The sequence below is a fragment of the Erythrolamprus reginae genome, chromosome 9 (genome assembly GCF_031021105.1).
Source record: "Erythrolamprus reginae isolate rEryReg1 chromosome 9, rEryReg1.hap1, whole genome shotgun sequence".
NCBI lineage: Eukaryota > Metazoa > Chordata > Lepidosauria > Squamata > Dipsadidae > Erythrolamprus > Erythrolamprus reginae.
Genome location: NC_091958.1, coordinates 4,556,633 through 4,574,290, shown reverse-complemented (window position 1 = coordinate 4,574,290; position 17,658 = coordinate 4,556,633). Strand labels below are relative to the sequence as shown.

At 42.3% G+C, this 17,658-nt stretch overlaps 1 protein-coding gene across 1 annotated transcript in view; it reads left to right on the top strand.

The window, feature by feature from the left end:
• Positions 1–2,568: 2,568 nt before the first annotated feature.
• The window catches only part of SLC6A2 (solute carrier family 6 member 2), a 46,890-nt gene continuing 31,800 nt past the window's right edge, over positions 2,569–17,658 (top strand). The window contains 4 exon segments of the mRNA XM_070761904.1: positions 2,569–2,689; positions 4,715–5,007; positions 14,040–14,171; positions 16,457–16,688. Of these exon segments, the coding sequence (XP_070618005.1) occupies positions 4,722–5,007; positions 14,040–14,171; positions 16,457–16,688 (650 nt within the window). The 5' untranslated portion in view covers positions 2,569–2,689; positions 4,715–4,721.

Sequence of the window (17,658 nt, the reverse complement as noted above, 5' to 3'; positions counted from 1 at the left end):
TGCCAAAGCCCACTGCAACAACATAGCCAAGAAGGCTTCAAGAGTTGTAAACCTAATCCAACGTAACTTCTGCTCTGGAAATCTCACACTACTTACCAGAGCTTAAAAAACGTTTGCCAGACCCATCCTCGAATACAGCTCATCTGTTTGGAACCCATATCGCATCTCAGACATTAACACCCTTGAAAATGTCCAAAGATACTTCACCAGAAGAGCCCTTCACTCCTCCACTCGAAACAGAATACCCTACGAGACTAGAATTTCAATCCTGGGCCTAGAAAGTTTAGAACTAAGACGCCTTAAACAAGATCTAAGTATTGCCCACAAGATCATATGCTGCAACGTCCTGCCTGTCGGCGGCTACTTCAGCTTCAACCATAACAACACAAGAGCACACAACAGATTTAAACTTAATATTAACCGCTCCAAACTTGACTGTAAAAAATATGACTTCAGTAACCGAGTTGTCGAAGCATGGAACTCATTACCGGACTCCATAGTGTCATCCCCAAACCCCCAACACTTTACCCTTAGATTATCTACGGTTGACCTGTCCAGATTCCTAAGAGGTCAGTAAGGGGTGAGTACAAGTGCACTAGAGTGCCTTCCGTCCCCTGTCCTATTGCTCTCCTATATCTCCTATACCTTCCTTCTATTCCTATATCTCTTCTTCTATTCTTTCATTGATATGTTCTATTCCTATATCTTCTTTTCTATTCTTTCTTAGATATATTTTACTATGAGTATCTCTTCTATAACCTTCATCATGTATTTTACTATGTGTATATAGATATATACCCACTAAAACCCTCATTGTGTATTGGACAAAATAAATAAATAAATAAAATAAATAAAATAAAAATGATCCACATGTTTTTGAGGAGAAGCATTGAAGTAAGACGACCGAAAAGAAATGAAGTAAGTTGTGACCTGGGCCAAGGGATTAAAGACTCTCCACTTTCCCTCTCACAATTGCATACTCTTTGTGCGGTCTCGAATTGTCAATCCCTCCTAAGCAGTTGAAGATGAATCATAGCGATGCACATCCAAATTGTGGTCAACCTTGAAACTCTAAGAAGAAAGAGCCAAGAGACACTGTGATAGCCCTGAGCTGTGATAAGTCCTAGAAAAATTAAAAGATCCTTGCTCCCATTCTACGCAGGTAAATGGAACATAAATCACTAGCACCACTGTGTACCATCCAGGTTGGATTTCTGTCAAGGAAGATTTGCAATCTCTAGCATTATTCCTCTAGTAAAGCATGATGCCTTAACGTTGTTCTGTCGGGCTCTCTGGTAGAATCCTCCCAAAAATTCACAGGTAGAAATTTCAGACACACACACCTTTGAAAATTCAAAACAATGTTCTTTATAATGAAAATTCACTTAAACCAAGCCCTCTTTTGGGATAGCAAAGAGCACTCGTCTCCAAACAAACTGGTAATTTGTACAAGTCCCTTATCAGTTCTGAGATACTTAGCTTGCTATCCATCCCTCCATCCCTCCATCCCTCCATCCCTCCATCCCTCCATCCCTCCATCCCTCCATCCCTCCATCCATCCCTCCCTCCCTCCATCTATGTGATCCATCAATCATTCATCCATCTATGTGATCCATCAATCATTCATCCATCTATTATCTAAATCTATCAAATGATCCATCCATCATTCATTATCTTCATCTATCAATTATCTACCTACCTACCTACCTACCTACCTACCTACCTTTCTTTCTTTCTTTCTTTCTTTCTTTCTTTCTTCCCAGATCTTCTTCCGGGTTGCCTAGCAGATTGGGTACAAAATTTTCACCTGTATGATTTGGTCGTGTTTTATATGATCTCTCCCCCCTCCCCCCCCGATTTCCCCCCCTGGCCCTCAAACCATCTGTTATTTACTTTATTTTATTCTCTTGGGTTTTTCTTAGGAAAAGTGCCCAGAGTTGGTTGAAATTATAGCTCTTTCAATCTCTTTCCCTAAATGTAAATAAGCAAATAAGCCAACAGTTGAAACTCTTGTCAAACCCGATTAGGTGCAATTTGGTCCTGACAGATTCAAGATTAAGCCTGCTTTGGGCTGGGGTGGGGTGGGAGCAAATCCAATTGAGGATATATATATTTTTGTACCTTGAGGGGGCAGCTGATATTACATTTACCAGCCTGCTGTGCTCTCCCACCCAGAAGCTCAGGGGAAAACAAAGCAGAGCCATCCACTCCTAACCATAAGAAACCAAGGCAAGAATTCAAGAAGTCTAAGAAGTCAAGGGGGTTGTTTTATTTTCCTCTCTTCTTTCTTTTTTCCCTGCCTTGGAAATCAGATGTAGTGGCCTTTAGGAGAAGCAGTGAAGAGAACCAGCTGCTTCGGGCTAAAGCCTTCTTTGGTGGAAGCTTTGCTGCAGGGCAGGACATCTGTGAAGCTTTATCAATCCAGTAATTCAATCATGGAGAGAGGTTTAAAACGCTTCTCCAGTGCCTTGCCTACAGTGTCTTCCTAGTCTTGGGGAAGAAGAGGAAGAGGAAGAAGAGGAAGAAGAAGAAGAAGAAGAAGAAGAAGAAGAAGAAGAAGAAGAAGAAGAAGAAGAAGAAGAAAGGACTCGGACCATCCTTCTGATTTCTGCCCCCACCCTGCCATCTCCAACTGGGGGGGAATGGACCATCTCTCTAACATCTCCTGAAATAGTGGAACAGGCTAAAGGTGAGTCTTTCTAAGGATTTCTCTTTGGCATCCTCAGGAAAGGTAAGTGAGGTTGGGATACGGTTGAGATTTTGGCTGGCTGGCTGGCTGGGGATGCCAGCAAGAAGGTTCTTGGCCAGAACAGGCAGAAGAGATCAATGGGTGGGCAGAAACCCCACAGACAATGTGTGGGGCTGTTTCTGTGTGAGTTTGCACACAGGTGTGAGCAATTGAGGAAGACATTTCCCCTCTTTGCCAGCAGGACCTCCAACTTTTCTATTCAAAAATTACAACCTTAGTCATAATTTCACAGGAGGGTTTGTAAGTTGTTTAGTGTTTTAGGCATTGCTGAATTTTGTATGTGTGTGTGTGATTCCTAAAGACACTCTTGTCAGCCTGTCCCCAACTGATCCAGAGGGAAATAAAATAAAATAAAATTCAGATTGGTTTGTTTTAAAATGAAACTTGGGTAGCATCTGAAACCACATTCTGACCACCCCAAAAGCAAAATAAGAGATATATGTATAATGAAAAATTTACACCTCACCTTGGAGAGATGTGATGTTTGAGTGTTGATCATAGTTATTGTCCATTATGGCAAAAAAAGAGAGATGCTATTGAAATAACCTTTAGCTTTAAAAAAAAAACAATTTTAGTGGAGGAAATGCTTTGCATTCTGTCATTAATCATGGTGATTTTAAAAAGGAAGAATGAAAAACAAATTTAATGACTACATTGGTTTTAAGGGATGCAGGAATAAAACTTTTTATAAAAAAGAAATAAAATTTAGCAGTAAAGTTGGTTTCATTATTTCACTGTTTCTTGCCCTCTTGATCCAGGTGAATCTGGAGCCATTTGGGTTCTGTGCTTCTATTGTTTTCTGGCTTCTATATACCAAAAAACATGTAAATAGAGATTTACAGCTCAGATTGGGAAAATACTGCATTGTAGAATTACAAATTTAGGCAGTCTGTGAATTTCTGCAAGATAGATTCTGTCCAGGCGAGAAAAGAATAGCACCAACAAACTTAAGTCGAGTTGGCAGAATTCATTCCAGGTGGTTTAAAACCCACACCTAAAGTCTAGATTATGAATCGGATTATATCAAATTGGGCATACAAACCTCCCATTGAAAAAAGAAATCCGGGTTGCTTTTAGGCGTTTTCTTCCCTCCTGGAGAATTTTTACACATCTCAAGTCGCTTGGACAAAAAGTCTGGCTTTGATTCGGATTCTGAAACTTTAAAAAAAAAGGGGGGGGACGCTCCGTTTATCCCCGTTTGTGTGCGCTTCCTCGATTGTCATTCGGTTATTCTTCCCGGAAAAAAAATTACTTTTAGGCAGCTCCAGAACAGCAGAAGCGTGAACCTCGGGGAACTTCGGGTGCGCGTGGTGTCCAAACAAGGCACTATTCTGTTGGAGGTGTTGGTTAGCTTTAAGGGAGGCGAACCCGAACCCCGTGTCGGTGTGTGTATACGAGTCCCGTTCAGGATCCAAGAAAGAAGTCTCTTTGGAAAGCGACTTCCCTCGCGAGCAGCTGCCCAATTACGCGCGCGCTGAAGTTTGAACTGTCATGAAGATATAATGACGGGTGAGGGTCGCTTAGAACCCGCCGCCCTTGTCCCCCTCGGGTTTAGGGCCGCAGAGAGTCCTCTGCTGAGATTGGAACAACGGGAGGGGGGGGTTAGACCAGGATAGCGGCGTCGCCACTCCATCCTCTGCATCCCCCCACCGGCCTAAGTCGGAAGAGTCCTATTTGTCGACTTAAGACGGCTCTCTCCCGACCGACCTGGGAAGCCCCCTCCCCGGGGTCGGGTGGTGGTCTCTGGAGGCTGACAGGAGGGGGGAGGACGCTCCTCTGGCCCGGAGGTTCTGCGGCCCCGGAGCCCTCCTCCCTTTGGCGGGCGCGTCTTTGCGCTGCGCTCTTGGAGAGGAGAGGCTCTCGGGCGCAACGGCTCCTGCTTTCACTGTCCTCGCGCGCTCTTCTCGGCTGAGTTGCTCTCTTCTCCCCCCCCCCCACTCTCTTCCCACCCTCTCGCACCTCCAGAGCGAAGATGATCAAACCTCTGGTCCAGGCGGAGGAGCCTTCCGCGCTGCCGCCGTCTCCCCCAGCCAAGAAAGACGTGGAGCTCTTGCTGGTGAAGGAACAGAATGGGGTACAATATACCAGCAGCCACCTCCTGGAGCACGCCGGCCCCAGGTACAGCCCCGCCGGCGCCCCGCTGCAGGAACGGGAGACTTGGGGCAAAAAGATTGACTTTCTGCTCTCCGTGGTGGGCTTCTCTGTGGATCTGGCCAACGTCTGGCGGTTCCCTTACCTCTGCTACAAAAACGGAGGAGGTAAGTCCCAAGAGATTGTGATCCGGTTGTATGGAGCACAGGGGAGACCGCACTTGAAATACTGTGTTCAGTTCTGGAGACCTCACCTACGAAAAGATATTGACAAAATGGAAAGGGTCCAAAGACGGGCAACCAAAATGGTGGAAGGTCTTAAGCATAAAACGTATCAGGAAAGACTTCATGGACTCCATCTGTATAGTCTGGAGGACAGAAGGGAAATGGAGGACATGACCGAAACATTTAAATACGTTAAAGGGTTAAATAAGGGGGCACAATCTGAGGTTAGTTGGGGGAAAGATCAGAAGCAACGGGAGAAAATATGATTTTACTGAAAGAGTAGTAGATGCTTGGAACAAACTTCCAGCAGACCTGGTTGGTAAATCCACAGGAACTGAATTTAAACATGCCTGGGATAATATATATATCCATCTTAAGATAAAATACAGGAAATATTCGGAGTCTTCAGAGAGGGGCGGCATACAAATCTAATAAATTGAAATTGAATTGAAATTGAAATAGTATAAGGGCAGACTAGATGGATCATGAAGTCTTTTTCTGCCATCAATCTCCTTCTTACTCACCCACCCTAAACCTGTTAGGGTATCCATCCCATGGTCTCCACATCAGTGGGGAAGACGGAGGGAAGACTAAAGGAAGATGGCCATCTGGCTTCCCTTTGGCACTTGGTGTGCTTGGTTTTGGAGGACGTGTATATATGAGTGTGTTTGGCACACCTGGGGTCAGATGCCATTCTCCTTGAGAATGAAGTTTCAATTTGTGACTTCTCTCTTCTGGATAGCTGGGCTGTAGATGCAGAGATGGCACCCTGGTTTGAAGGAATCTTGCCAAAATAAGTAAATAAAAAGAAATAAAAAAAAACATATTTTCATCCTCTAGAGCTCTAAACTCATATTCCATCTCGGCAGAACAAGTTTAAAAGTTCAGCTTTCTTTTGCAAACTCAGATCAAAGGCAATCTGTTATACTTCCTGCCTTGACCAGCTAGACTCCTCTTGAAATGCAGGCAGAGATGGTGGTAGACTGCTTCAGAGCATAGAAGCTCCATTAACCATCATTCAGCCTCTTTCCCTCCCATGCAGGATTCCCAGTGCATTTTTTTGGGTATTGTTTTAATTAGTTTTGCTTTTGGTACAGTCCAAATATTCAGTGGTCTTCTCGTTTGGTGGCAACAGAAGCCTCCAAGTTTGTTTCTGATTGTTTGCCCCAAAATGTTGAACGGGGTTCAAAAGTAGCTTTCTCTCCCAGAAGGGAAAATGGAGGGAGGACGGTGACCCTAACTGCTTCCATATTGTAATCTGGCATGAATTTCGCGGATGTGGTGAGCTTTGTGGACTCTGCTTAAAGGCGCTTCCTTCTACTGTCGCCTGTGGGGAGAACATTGTAGTCACCTTCTAAGAAAGCACCGAGGTTCTTTGGGGCCACTCCAAGCTTAATGATTCCAGAAAACAGGCTACAATAATATCCATCCAGATGCAATTCTCAAGTTTCTAGCCAGCATGGCTAAAATTCGGGAGTTTTGGAAGTTGGGCTCCAGAAATGAATGAACACACACACATCTTCCCCAATTCAGCAACCAGTTTTGTTTTCATGTGCACAATCACTTGGAAAATATTTTTTTTTAAAAGGCTGATAATAAGGCTTTGATTAAGAAGGAACTGGACAGTTGCTAGTTATTACAGCTGTAATAGAAGATTGAGGCATATAGTTCACCACAAGGGTTGTGGAAGAATCTCAGGTTCTCCTGAGAAAACTTGAGTCTGAGTTTGAAATCCTGAAGTTTTAGTACATTTTATTTATTAACGTAGAAAATACAGACAAAATGGACTGGTGTTTGATGACAACAGCTGCTGATGTTCCTTCTCCTGTTCTCATGTAATATACAGTAAATCTCATGTACACTCATGTTGAGGCTATTGCTTCTCGATAGGTTTTTCCCCTACTAAGGAGTTTGCTTGTTGTTAGCTTCTTCTTGAATTGTTCCAGAATGAACAATTGGTATAAAGAGCAATGTCCCCATTGCTAAATCTGACTTTCCTTCTTTGGTAACATTTTCTAAATGTTCTGGTTGGGATTTCTAGAGGTGCTGCTATTGCTAGACAAAAGGCTTCTATTTTATGGTGCATGGATGGTCTAGTTGTCTGGTGATAATTAGAAGAGAAGAGAATTTTATTGGCCAAGTGTGATTGGACACACAAAGAATTTGTCTTTGGTGCAGATGCTCTCAGGGTACATAAAAGAAAAGATACATTTGTCAAGAATCAGGAGGTACGACACTTAATGAATATCATAGGGTACAAATGAGCAATCAGGAAACAATCGATATTAATATAAATTGTAAGGATACAAGCAACAAGTTACAGTTATGCAGTCATAAGTGGGAGGAGATGAGTGATAGGAACGATGAGAATATTAATAGTAATAGTAATGCAGCCTTAGTGAATAGTTTGACAGTGGTGAGGAAATTATTTGTTTAGCAGAGTGATGGCATTCAGGAAAAAAACTGTTCCTGTGTCTAGTTATTTTACTGTGCAGTGCTGTATAGCATCGTTTTGAGGGTAGGAGTTGAAACAATTTGTGTCCAGGATGCGAATATTTTCACGGTCCTCTTTTTGATTCGTGCAGTATACAGGACCTCAATGGAAGGCAGGTTGGCAGAAGTTGTTTTTTTTTCTTCAGTTCTGATTATTCTCTGAATTAAATGTATGTAAGAAGGAACACTGATCTCAAATGAAACGCAACACAATTTGAAACACTGACAGTTAGCTCTGAAAACTTTGCAAAAGTTAAATGCACAATTGACTGATTAGCTGGGCAAACCTTGAAACTAAACCTAAAAATGCAGATTGTGTGTGTTTGTGTGTATGTGTTTTTTTTCCTTGATAGCCAGAAAAAGATCTATGTGGTCTCAAAAGTTGACTGGCAGTTTTAGAGTTGTAGAGATCACCTGGAGATGGCTCATGAAGCCACTGGACTTGTTGCTGAAGTTTTGTCCACTGCATAACATATGGTGAATCTCCTATTATTAAATTGGAGTCTAATGGATGGACGTGGTTTGCTCTCAATGAACCACAGCTGTAGGAGTGTGTGTGTATTTGTGTGTCTGTGTGTATCACATCTCAACATCATCAGAGTCAAGTTCAATGAAAGTCAACTATTCTTAATTAAGAAGTCAGGTTCTATTTAATGGGATCTACTTCTAGAACTCTAGTTACACAAAAGGACAATCTTAGTACCTCATTACAGTGTTCCCTTGATTTTCGCGGGGGATGCGTTCCGAGACCGCCCGCGAAAGTTGAATTTCCGCGAATTAGAGATGAGGAAGTAAATACACTATTTTTGGCTATGAACAGTATCACAAGCCATTCCTTAACACTTTAAACCCCTAAATTGCAATTTCCCTTTCCCTTAGCAACCATTTAGATTACAGTGGTCCCTCGATTTTCGCGGGTTCGAACTTCGTGAAACCGCTATACCATGGTTTTTCAAAAATATTAATTAAAAAATACTTTGCGGTTTTTTTCCCTATACCACAGTTTTTCCCGCCCGATGATGTCATACATTATCGCCAAACTTTTGTCCGCCTTTAATAAATATTTTTTTTAATAAACTTTAATAAATAAACATGATGAGTAATAATCTAAATGGTTGCTAAGGGAATGAGAAATTGCAGTTTAGGGGTTTAAAGTGTTACGGGAAGGCTTGTGATATTGTTCATAGCCAAAAATAGTGTATTTACTTCCGCATCTCTACTTCGCAGAAATTCGACTTTTGCGGGTGGTCTCGGAACGCATCCCCCGCGAAAATCGAGGGAACACTGTATTACTCACCATGTTTCTTTATTAAAGTTTATTAAAAAAAATATTTACTAAAGGTGGACGAAAGTTTGGTGATGACATATGACATCATCGGGTGGGAAAAACCGTGGTATAGGGGGGGAAACCGCAAAGTATTTTTTAATTAATATTTTTGAAAAACCGCGGTATAGACTTTTCGTGACGTTCGAACCCGCGAAAATCGAGGGAACACTGTAATACATGAATTGGTTCCTTGAACACAGCATTTCATTATGCCTTGTCTAACGATGCTGGCCTGGGCCTGAATGCTGGCTTGTGCGGTTTGACTTTAAACACAACACTGCTCCACCAGTGTCCATATAGCAGTAGCACTTAGACTTATATACCGCTTCCCAGTGCTTTACGCCCCCTCTAAGCAGTTTAAAGAGTCAGCCTCTTGCCCCCAACAATCTGGGTCCTCTTTTTTACCCACCTTGGAAGGATGGATGGCTGAGTCAACCTTGAGCCTATTGAGATTTGATCTGCCAAATGGCTGGCAGCCGGTGATCAGCAGAAGTAGTGTATAGTACTGCACTCTAACCAGTGCGCCACCGTGGCTCTTATATTTATTTTATTTATTTATTTTATCTTGTCCAAAACATAATGAAGGTTATAGAGGATATACTCATAGTAAAATATATCAAAGAAAGAATAGAAGAAAAGATATAAGAATAAAATATATCAAAGAAAGAATAGAAGAAAAGATATAAGAATAAAATATATCAATGAAAGAATAGAAGAAAAGATATAATAATAAAATATATCAAAGAAAGAATAGAAGAAAAGATATAAGAATAAAATATATCAAAGAAAGAATAGAAGAAAAGATATAAGAATAAAATATATCAAAGAAAGAATAGAAGAAAAGATATAAGAATAAAATATATCAATGAAAGAATAGAAGAAAAGATATAAGAATAAAATATATCAAAGAAAGAATAGAAGAAAAGATATAAGAATAAAATATATCAATGAAAGAATAGAAGAAAAGATATAAGAATAAAATATATCAAAGAAAGAATAGAAGAAAAGATATAAGAATAAAATATATCAAAGAAAGAATAGAAGAAAAGATATAAGAATAAAATATATCAAAGAAAGAATAGAAGAAAAGATATAAGAATAAAATATATCAATGAAAGAATAGAAGAAAAGATATAAGAATAAAATATATCAAAGAAAGAATAGAAGAAAAGATATAAGAATAAAATATATCAATGAAAGAATAGAAGAAAAGATATAAGAATAAAATATATCAATGAAAGAATAGAAGAAAAGATATATAAAGAAATATTGGAGAGACAATAGGACAGGGGATGGAAGTCGAGGGGGGAATGAAACAGGTTTTTTCCTGATCTGGATTCCTTCAGGTGTACTGGAATCACAACTTTTTGGAAATTTTAGAGAACATCTCCCTCTCTGTGTGCAACATGTTTATAATGGGCTGCTGGAATAACTTTGGGAATAACTTTGGGAATACTACAGAGTCCGGTAATGAGTTCCACTGCTTTTAATCATGATTAAAAGCAGGTCCGGCATCACTTGTAAAACACTCACTGCTGGCTTGTTTGGATCTGGCTTAGTTACTGTATAGAGATAGACACTGTGGTTTGTTTATGGTTTATGTATATCTAGCAAATAAAAGAAAGCAAATAAGCTCAAAATAGATCTATACTAGTCTCCCTTCCTTTTCATTATCAACAAAAAATATGTTACACTTGTGTGTGTGTGTGTGTGTGTGTTGTGTACCTTATCCTGTGATTTAAAAAAAAACTTAGTCCAAAGATTATAATCCATAATATTTTTTAAAGAGATGATTTTTTTAAGATATGGCCAGAAATCTTGAAAGCTTCCTCTTTTTCTTTTCACAGGAGAAGTACACACACCCACACACACACAAAGAACAAATACATTTTTGTGTTCTCCCCCCCCCCTCTTTTGGAGTTCCCTGAGCTTTCTTCCAAAATGTTGAGGTGTGGATGAAAAACTCTCTTTGTCCACAGTTTTGCCTTTTCGGGTTACAGCTCACAAAATGAATGCTTTGATGTCTGGGCCACGTGGTTTGGAAAAACAAGAGGCGGAAACGCTGGGCAGAGAATAGGAGGGAGATTGTAGGATCAAAGTAAAGCAGCTGGGTGTCATTTGCATCTTTGCAAGGGTTTTTTTTCCAAGGCGGAGAATGCAGGAGTGAGGGTTGAGGGTGAACCAAGGAAGAGAAATAGGACCTTAAGCCGGTGCACTTCTCTCTGCACAAGAGGGCCCTCTTTTCTTCAATAATATCTCAAGTATTGGAAGATTTGCCCAGGTTCGCCTGGTGCACCAGTTGCGGCCCTATCTGGACCGGGAGTCACTGCTCACAGTCACTCATGCCCTCATCACCACGAGGCTCGACTACTGTAACGCTCTCTACACGGGGCTACCTTTGAAAAGTGTTCGGAAACTTCAGATCGTGCAGAATGCAGCTGCGAGAGCAATCATGGGCTTTCCCAAGTATGCCCATGTTTCACCAACACTCCACAGTCTGTATTGGTTGCTGATCAGTTTCCGGTCACAATTCAAAGTGTTGGTTATGACCTATAAAGCCCTTCATGACACTGGACCAGAATATCTCCTGGACCGTCTCCTTCCGCACGAATCCCAGCGACCAGTTAGGTCCCACAGAGTTGGCCTTCTCCAGGTCCCGTCGACTAAACAATATCATTTGGCGGGACCCAGGTGAAGAGCCTTCTCTGTGGCGGCCCCGGCCCTCTGGAACCAACTCCCCCCAGAGATCAGATTTGCCCCCACCCTTCTTGCCTTTCGTAAACTTCTCAAAACCCACCTCTGCTGTCAGGCATGGGGGAATTGAAATATCTTCCCCAGGCCTATATAATTTATGTATGGTGTGTTGTGTGCATGTTTTTTAAATTATGGGTTTTTAACTTCGTATTGTTAGATTTGTATTGTACATTGTTTCTATCACTGCTGTGAGCTGCCCCGAGTCTGCGGAGAGGGGTGGCATACAAATTTAATAAATAAATAAATAAAATAAAGATGCTATCAGGTCTTCACTATACCCAGGTTCCTTAGCTGTTCATCATTCAACCTGTACACCCCCGATATCTTTGTTGCTCTTCTCTGCACTCCTGCTAGGGACACAATATTTTTTAAAAATTATGGTAACCAGAACTTTCTTTAACTTGATACTTTTCAAACCTGGGGAAAAAAAGAGAGGAATATCTTGGTGGTCACCTATCAAAAGATTAATCTGGTCTTTTTGAAATTAACCAAGTCTACCTTGTTGTTGGGGCCACTGAAGATGGAGCCTGAGATTTAGCTGGTTTCTTTTTTTGGGAACCTCAGCAGGAAAAGTCTGCTCCTTTTGAATAAAAATCTGGAAAGAACTTTAAAAGATAGATTTTTTCCCCAATAAATAAATAAGCTATGTTGGCCATCAATACCTCCTTAGAGTTTTCATCTGGTTGATCCATCCTTTGACTTTTTTTGAACACATCCTGCAGACTTCCTTCTTTCTTTCTTTCCTTCTTTCCTTCCTTCCTTCCTTCCTTCCTTCCTTCCTTCCTTCCTTCCTTCCTTCCTTCCTTCCTTCCTTCCTTCCTTCCTTCCTTCCTTCCTTCCTGGACAAATGACTTAAATCTGTCCAGATTTATTTTCTTTGAACTTGAGCATCTCCCATTAGCTATAGCTACCCTTTGATATTTAAATTAGCTGTATCCTGATGGGAGAATGCATTTGGTTTCCCAGGGATGCTGCTGTTGAATTTACTGAGCTCAGTTCTGGAGCTATCACTCCAATGTACAGAGAGACATGGAGAGGGTGGGAGAGAGAGGGAGGGAGAGAGAGAGTAAGAGAGGGAGGGGGAGAAAAAGAAGGAAGGGGGAAGAGAGGGAGGGGAGGATAGGGAGGGAGGGAGAGAAAGGGAGAAAGAGAGGGAGAGGGAGAGAATGCTTTGTAAAATTCATATCCTATAACAGTACTGCATTGGAAATACTGTTCATTTAATTGAATTTTGTCTGAGTGGCCAGAGCTTAGCAAACAAATAGTTGAATCGTCAGAAAAGGACAACATTGTGTTTGCACTTGGATTGAGGAAGAGGATAATCTGATTTTGGAGTACCTTGGACTGGCTTGCAAGGTCTTGAACTTGGTGCTGCCGCTTAAGGGGATACCTGGGGAAAGTGGCCAGTTTTTCAATCAACAGTCATATCTGCAGAGAATGCCTTCAGTCTCCGGATGGCTTGTTCCAATTTATTTCGGTGTCCTCAACCAACTTGGGATATGTGACTTACAACCACAGAAGACCTTTAATTCCCTCAATGTTAGCACATCCTGTTGCTCTAGTATCTTCGTAGATAGTAGATACTCCATTCAGTAGAGTGTTTTGCCTGACTCCATTAATAGACTGGTGGAAATGAGAATTAATGGGCCAAGAGTTTTTTAAGCCATAATTCTGGCTAGGTTTGCTACTTGAATTTCCTTCCTTCCTTCCTTCCTTCCTTTCTCCCTCCCTCCCTCTTTCCCTTCCTTCCTTTTTTCTTCCTTTCTTTTTTTCTTTCGTTCTTTCTTTCTTCCTTCCTTTTTCCCCTCCCTCCCTTCCTTTCTTCTTTCTTTCTTTCTTTCTTCATTCCTTCCTTCCTTCCTCCCTCCCTCCCTCTTTCCCTCCCTTCCTTTTTTCTTCCTTTCTTTTTTCTTCCTTTCTTTCTTCCTTCCTTTTTTCTCACTCCCTTCCTTTCTTCTTCCTTCCTTCCTTCCTTTTTTTCTTCCTCCCTTCCTTTTTTCTTCCTTCCTTCCTTCCTTCCTTTCTTCCTTTTTTCTTCCTGCCTTCCTTTTTTTTCTTTCTTCCTTCCTTCCTTCTTTCTTTCTTTCTTCTTTCTCCTCCTTTTTCTTTCTCACATATATTGCAAAAACAGCAGAAATATATTGAGAGAGAAGGCTTCCAAAGCCTGTCTTGTAGACACAGGGAACAATGAAGAGGCGACATCTAGAAAAAAGAAAACACTTCTTTCTCCTTTCTACCTTTCTGCAACAGCTGCTCCTTTGTGATCTAGGATGGTTTTAAAAACAACCGAAAGAAAGAAACTCCAAGAAAGAAAGAAACTCCAATCTTCTTCTGGGGAAAAAAAAGAGAGTTTAATGCAAGCCAGCAGTTCTTTCATCTGTGTTTATTTTTGTCTTTCCAGGTGCCTTCCTCATCCCTTACAGCCTCTTCCTCATCATTGCAGGAATGCCTTTGTTTTATATGGAACTTGCTTTAGGCCAGTATAATAGAGAAGGGGCCGCTACCGTATGGAAAATATGCCCGTTGTTTAAAGGTAAATCGACACGTTTTAGCTGTCAGTCGGTGGTTGTGTCAGGGTTGAAGGAGATCTGAATCTTTATTTATGTGCCATAAAAGAAGATATTTGTAGCTCGGGGGTTGAACTGTTAGGTCCTTTCTTGCATTCGCTGGCTGGGGTATTCTGGGAGTTGAAGTCCAGATATCTTCAAGTTGCCAAGGTTGGAAAACACTGAACTAGGGAACATCATCAGTGCTAGAAGGGAGTGAGGTTGGAGGAGGAGGAAGAAGAATAAGAGGACGGGGCAGGAGGAGGAGGAGGATGACGACTGTGGGATCCTTGCTGCTCTCTGAGCTCATCAGTAGCAGAAGAGGGAGGAGGAGGAAGAGGAGGAGGAGGTGGTAGAGGAACATCTTTGGTGTTCTCAGAGCTTGGTTGATTTCTTGCAGGCATTTCATGACGCAACTAGGTAGCATCATCAGGGCTAGACAGTCTAGAGTGATTTTTTAAAATATATCTACACATACATATAATTCATACCAGTCCCCCCAAAAAGATGTCTTTGGTGGAAAAACAAAAGTGGCTATGTTGCTAAAACTGGCTATGTTGTTATAATGAGGGTAACTGCCTTTTTAGATAGTTTCACAGAGTTGGGGGTATTAGTTGTTTAGCAGAGTGGTGGCATGGGGCTGTTCTGACCCAGCTTCCCAAACACAACAAACCCTCTGAAGTTAACTCGAAGATTCTTTTTTTAGGAGTGCTGGCAACCCCAGAAAAAGTTTCTCTCTCACTTCAAGTTAAAAGGTCTGTCAAGCTGGGAGATGAATCGTTGTCTACTCATCTCACCTACACCTGCCTTTTATCCTCAAAGCTAGGGTGGGCCTCTGCTAGCAGCAGTGGCTCTTCCATCCCAAGGACCGGCCCATAGATTTCCACTGCCCTCCTCTCCTCTCCTTTCCTGTTGAATCTATTTCCTTTCCTTTCCTTTCCATTCCTCTTTCCTTTCCTTTCCCTTCTTCATCCATCCTTTCCTTTCCTTTCCCTTCTTCATATTTCCTTTCCTTTCCTTTCTTCATTCATCCTTTCCTTTCCTCTCCTCTCCTCTGCCTTCTTTGCATCTGCGGGTCACCTGTTACTCCTCTTCCTCATCAGAACTCTCAGGTTGATGCTGATCCTGATTCTCATGCCTCCTCCTCCTCCTCCTCCTCCTCCTCTTCCTCCTCCTCCTCCTCTTATTCGGCTGCTGGAGGGGCCAGCAACCAATAATGCACAACAGGGACATGTCTAAATGCTAAGTCTATTGCTCCTTAGAATGGCAGATTCTTAATTCTTCCATGTGAACCAGTGATGGGCTTCTATGGGAACGGTCAAGAATGCAGTTCCGGTAGCAAAATTTGGTGCTTCATCCCAGAGCACCCAATTTGCACTGGAAGATGTTGAAACAAAATGCATAAGCCACAGTGTGGTAGTAAAAAAATTTGGTAGCCCATCACTGATTTGAACCCACATTGTACGGCAGGGATCCTGTACCTTACACCAAACCACAATAACTCCGTATCAGATTTGTGCCTGGGGACAGAGAAGATCAATAATATATCTTTCATGTCATGAGTTGATTCCCCATGAAGTCCGGGACCAAGTTCCTGTATAATCGATTACTGCAATGCTCTCTACATGGGGCTACCTTTGAAAAGTGTTCGGAAACTTCAGATCGTGCAGAATGCAGCCGCGAGAGCCATTGTGGGGCTCCCTAGATTCGCCCACGTTTCTGCAACACTCCACGGCCTGCACTGGCTGCCGATCGGTTTCCGGTCACCATTCAAAGTGTTGGTAATGACCTTTAAAGCCCTACATGGCATTGGGCCAGAATACCTCCAGAACCGCCTTCTACCGCACGAATTCCAGCGGCCAATAAGGTCCCACAGAGTTGGCCTTCTCTGGGTCCCGTTGACTAAACAATGTCGTTTGGTGGGCCCCAGGGGAAGAGCCTTCTCTGTGGCAGCCCCGGCCCTCTGGAATCAACTCCCCCCAGAGATTAGAACAGCTCCCACCCTCCTTGTCTTTTGCAAATTACTCAAGACCCACCTTTGTCGCCAGGCATGGGGGAGTTAGGATATTCCTTCCCCTAGGCCATTACAAGTTATGTATGGTATGTTTGTGTGTATGTTTGGTTTTTATAATAAGGGTTTTTAGTTGTTTTATTAAATTGGATTGTTACATGTTGTATTTTATCATTGTTGTTAGCCGCCCCGAGTCTACGGAGAGGGTCGGCATACAAACCCAATAAATAATAATAATAACCTCTTTTCCTTTGTCTTCAGGCGTGGGCTATGCTGTGATCCTTATAGCACTCTATGTTGGCTTCTACTACAACGTTATCATCGCCTGGTCTCTCTATTACCTGTTTGCCTCCTTCTCCACGGGGGAGCTTCCCTGGATCCATTGCAATAATCATTGGAACACCCCTAACTGCACAGACCCCAAAGTCAATCACTCAATATTCTTCAACGTCAGCTCCAAGCTCAAGAATACTCCCGCTGCTGAATTTTATGAGTGAGTCTCAGTTTTTCCAGGGCTTATGGCCTCTATCCTTCTATTTCAGTACAGTGATACCTCGTCTTACAAACGCCTCGTCATACAAACTTTTCGAGATACAAACTCAGGGTTTAAGATTTTTTTGCCTCTTCTTACAAACTATTTTCACCTTACAAACCCACCGCCGCCGCTGGGATGCCCCACCTCCGGACTTCCATTGCCAGCGAAGCACCCGTTTTTGCACTGCTGGGATATCTCTGAGGCTCCTCTCCATGGGAAACCCCACCTCCGGAGGGCCATGTTTTTGTGATGCTGCAGGGGAATCCCAGAAGCGCAAAAATGGGCGCTTTGCTGGCAACGGAAGTCCGGAGGTGGGGTTTCCCAGCGAGGGGAGCCTCAGTGAAATCGCAGCATCGAGTCTACGGAGAGGGGCGGCATACAAATCTAATAAATAAATAAATAAAAACACAGAGGTCCAGAGGTGGGGTTTCAAGGACTTTGGTGTTTTTGCGATGCTGCGATTTCACTGATGCTCCCTTTGCTGGGAAACCCCACCTCCGGACTTCTGTTGCCAGCGAAGCGCTGGTTTTTGTGATGCTGGGATTCCCCTGCAGCATTGCAAAAACACGGAAGTCCAGAGGTGGGATTTCCCATGGAGGGGAGCCTCAGGGGAATCCCAGCAGCGCAAAAACGGGCATTTCGGCTGGCAAAAGAGTTGAATTTTGGGCTTGCACGCGTTAATCGCATTTTCCATTGATTCCTATTGGAAACATTGTTTCGTCTTACAAACTTTTCACCTTAAGAACCTCGTCCTGGAACTGATTAAGTGTGTAAGACAAGGTATCACTGTATTTTCCTTTTTGGGAGACGGAGGGCGTATGTGAAGTCCTCAATTTAGAGCAGTTCGTTTAGTGACTGTTCCAAGTTACAACAGCACTGAGAAAAAAAGTGACTTATGACTGTTTTTTCACACTTACAACAGTTGCAA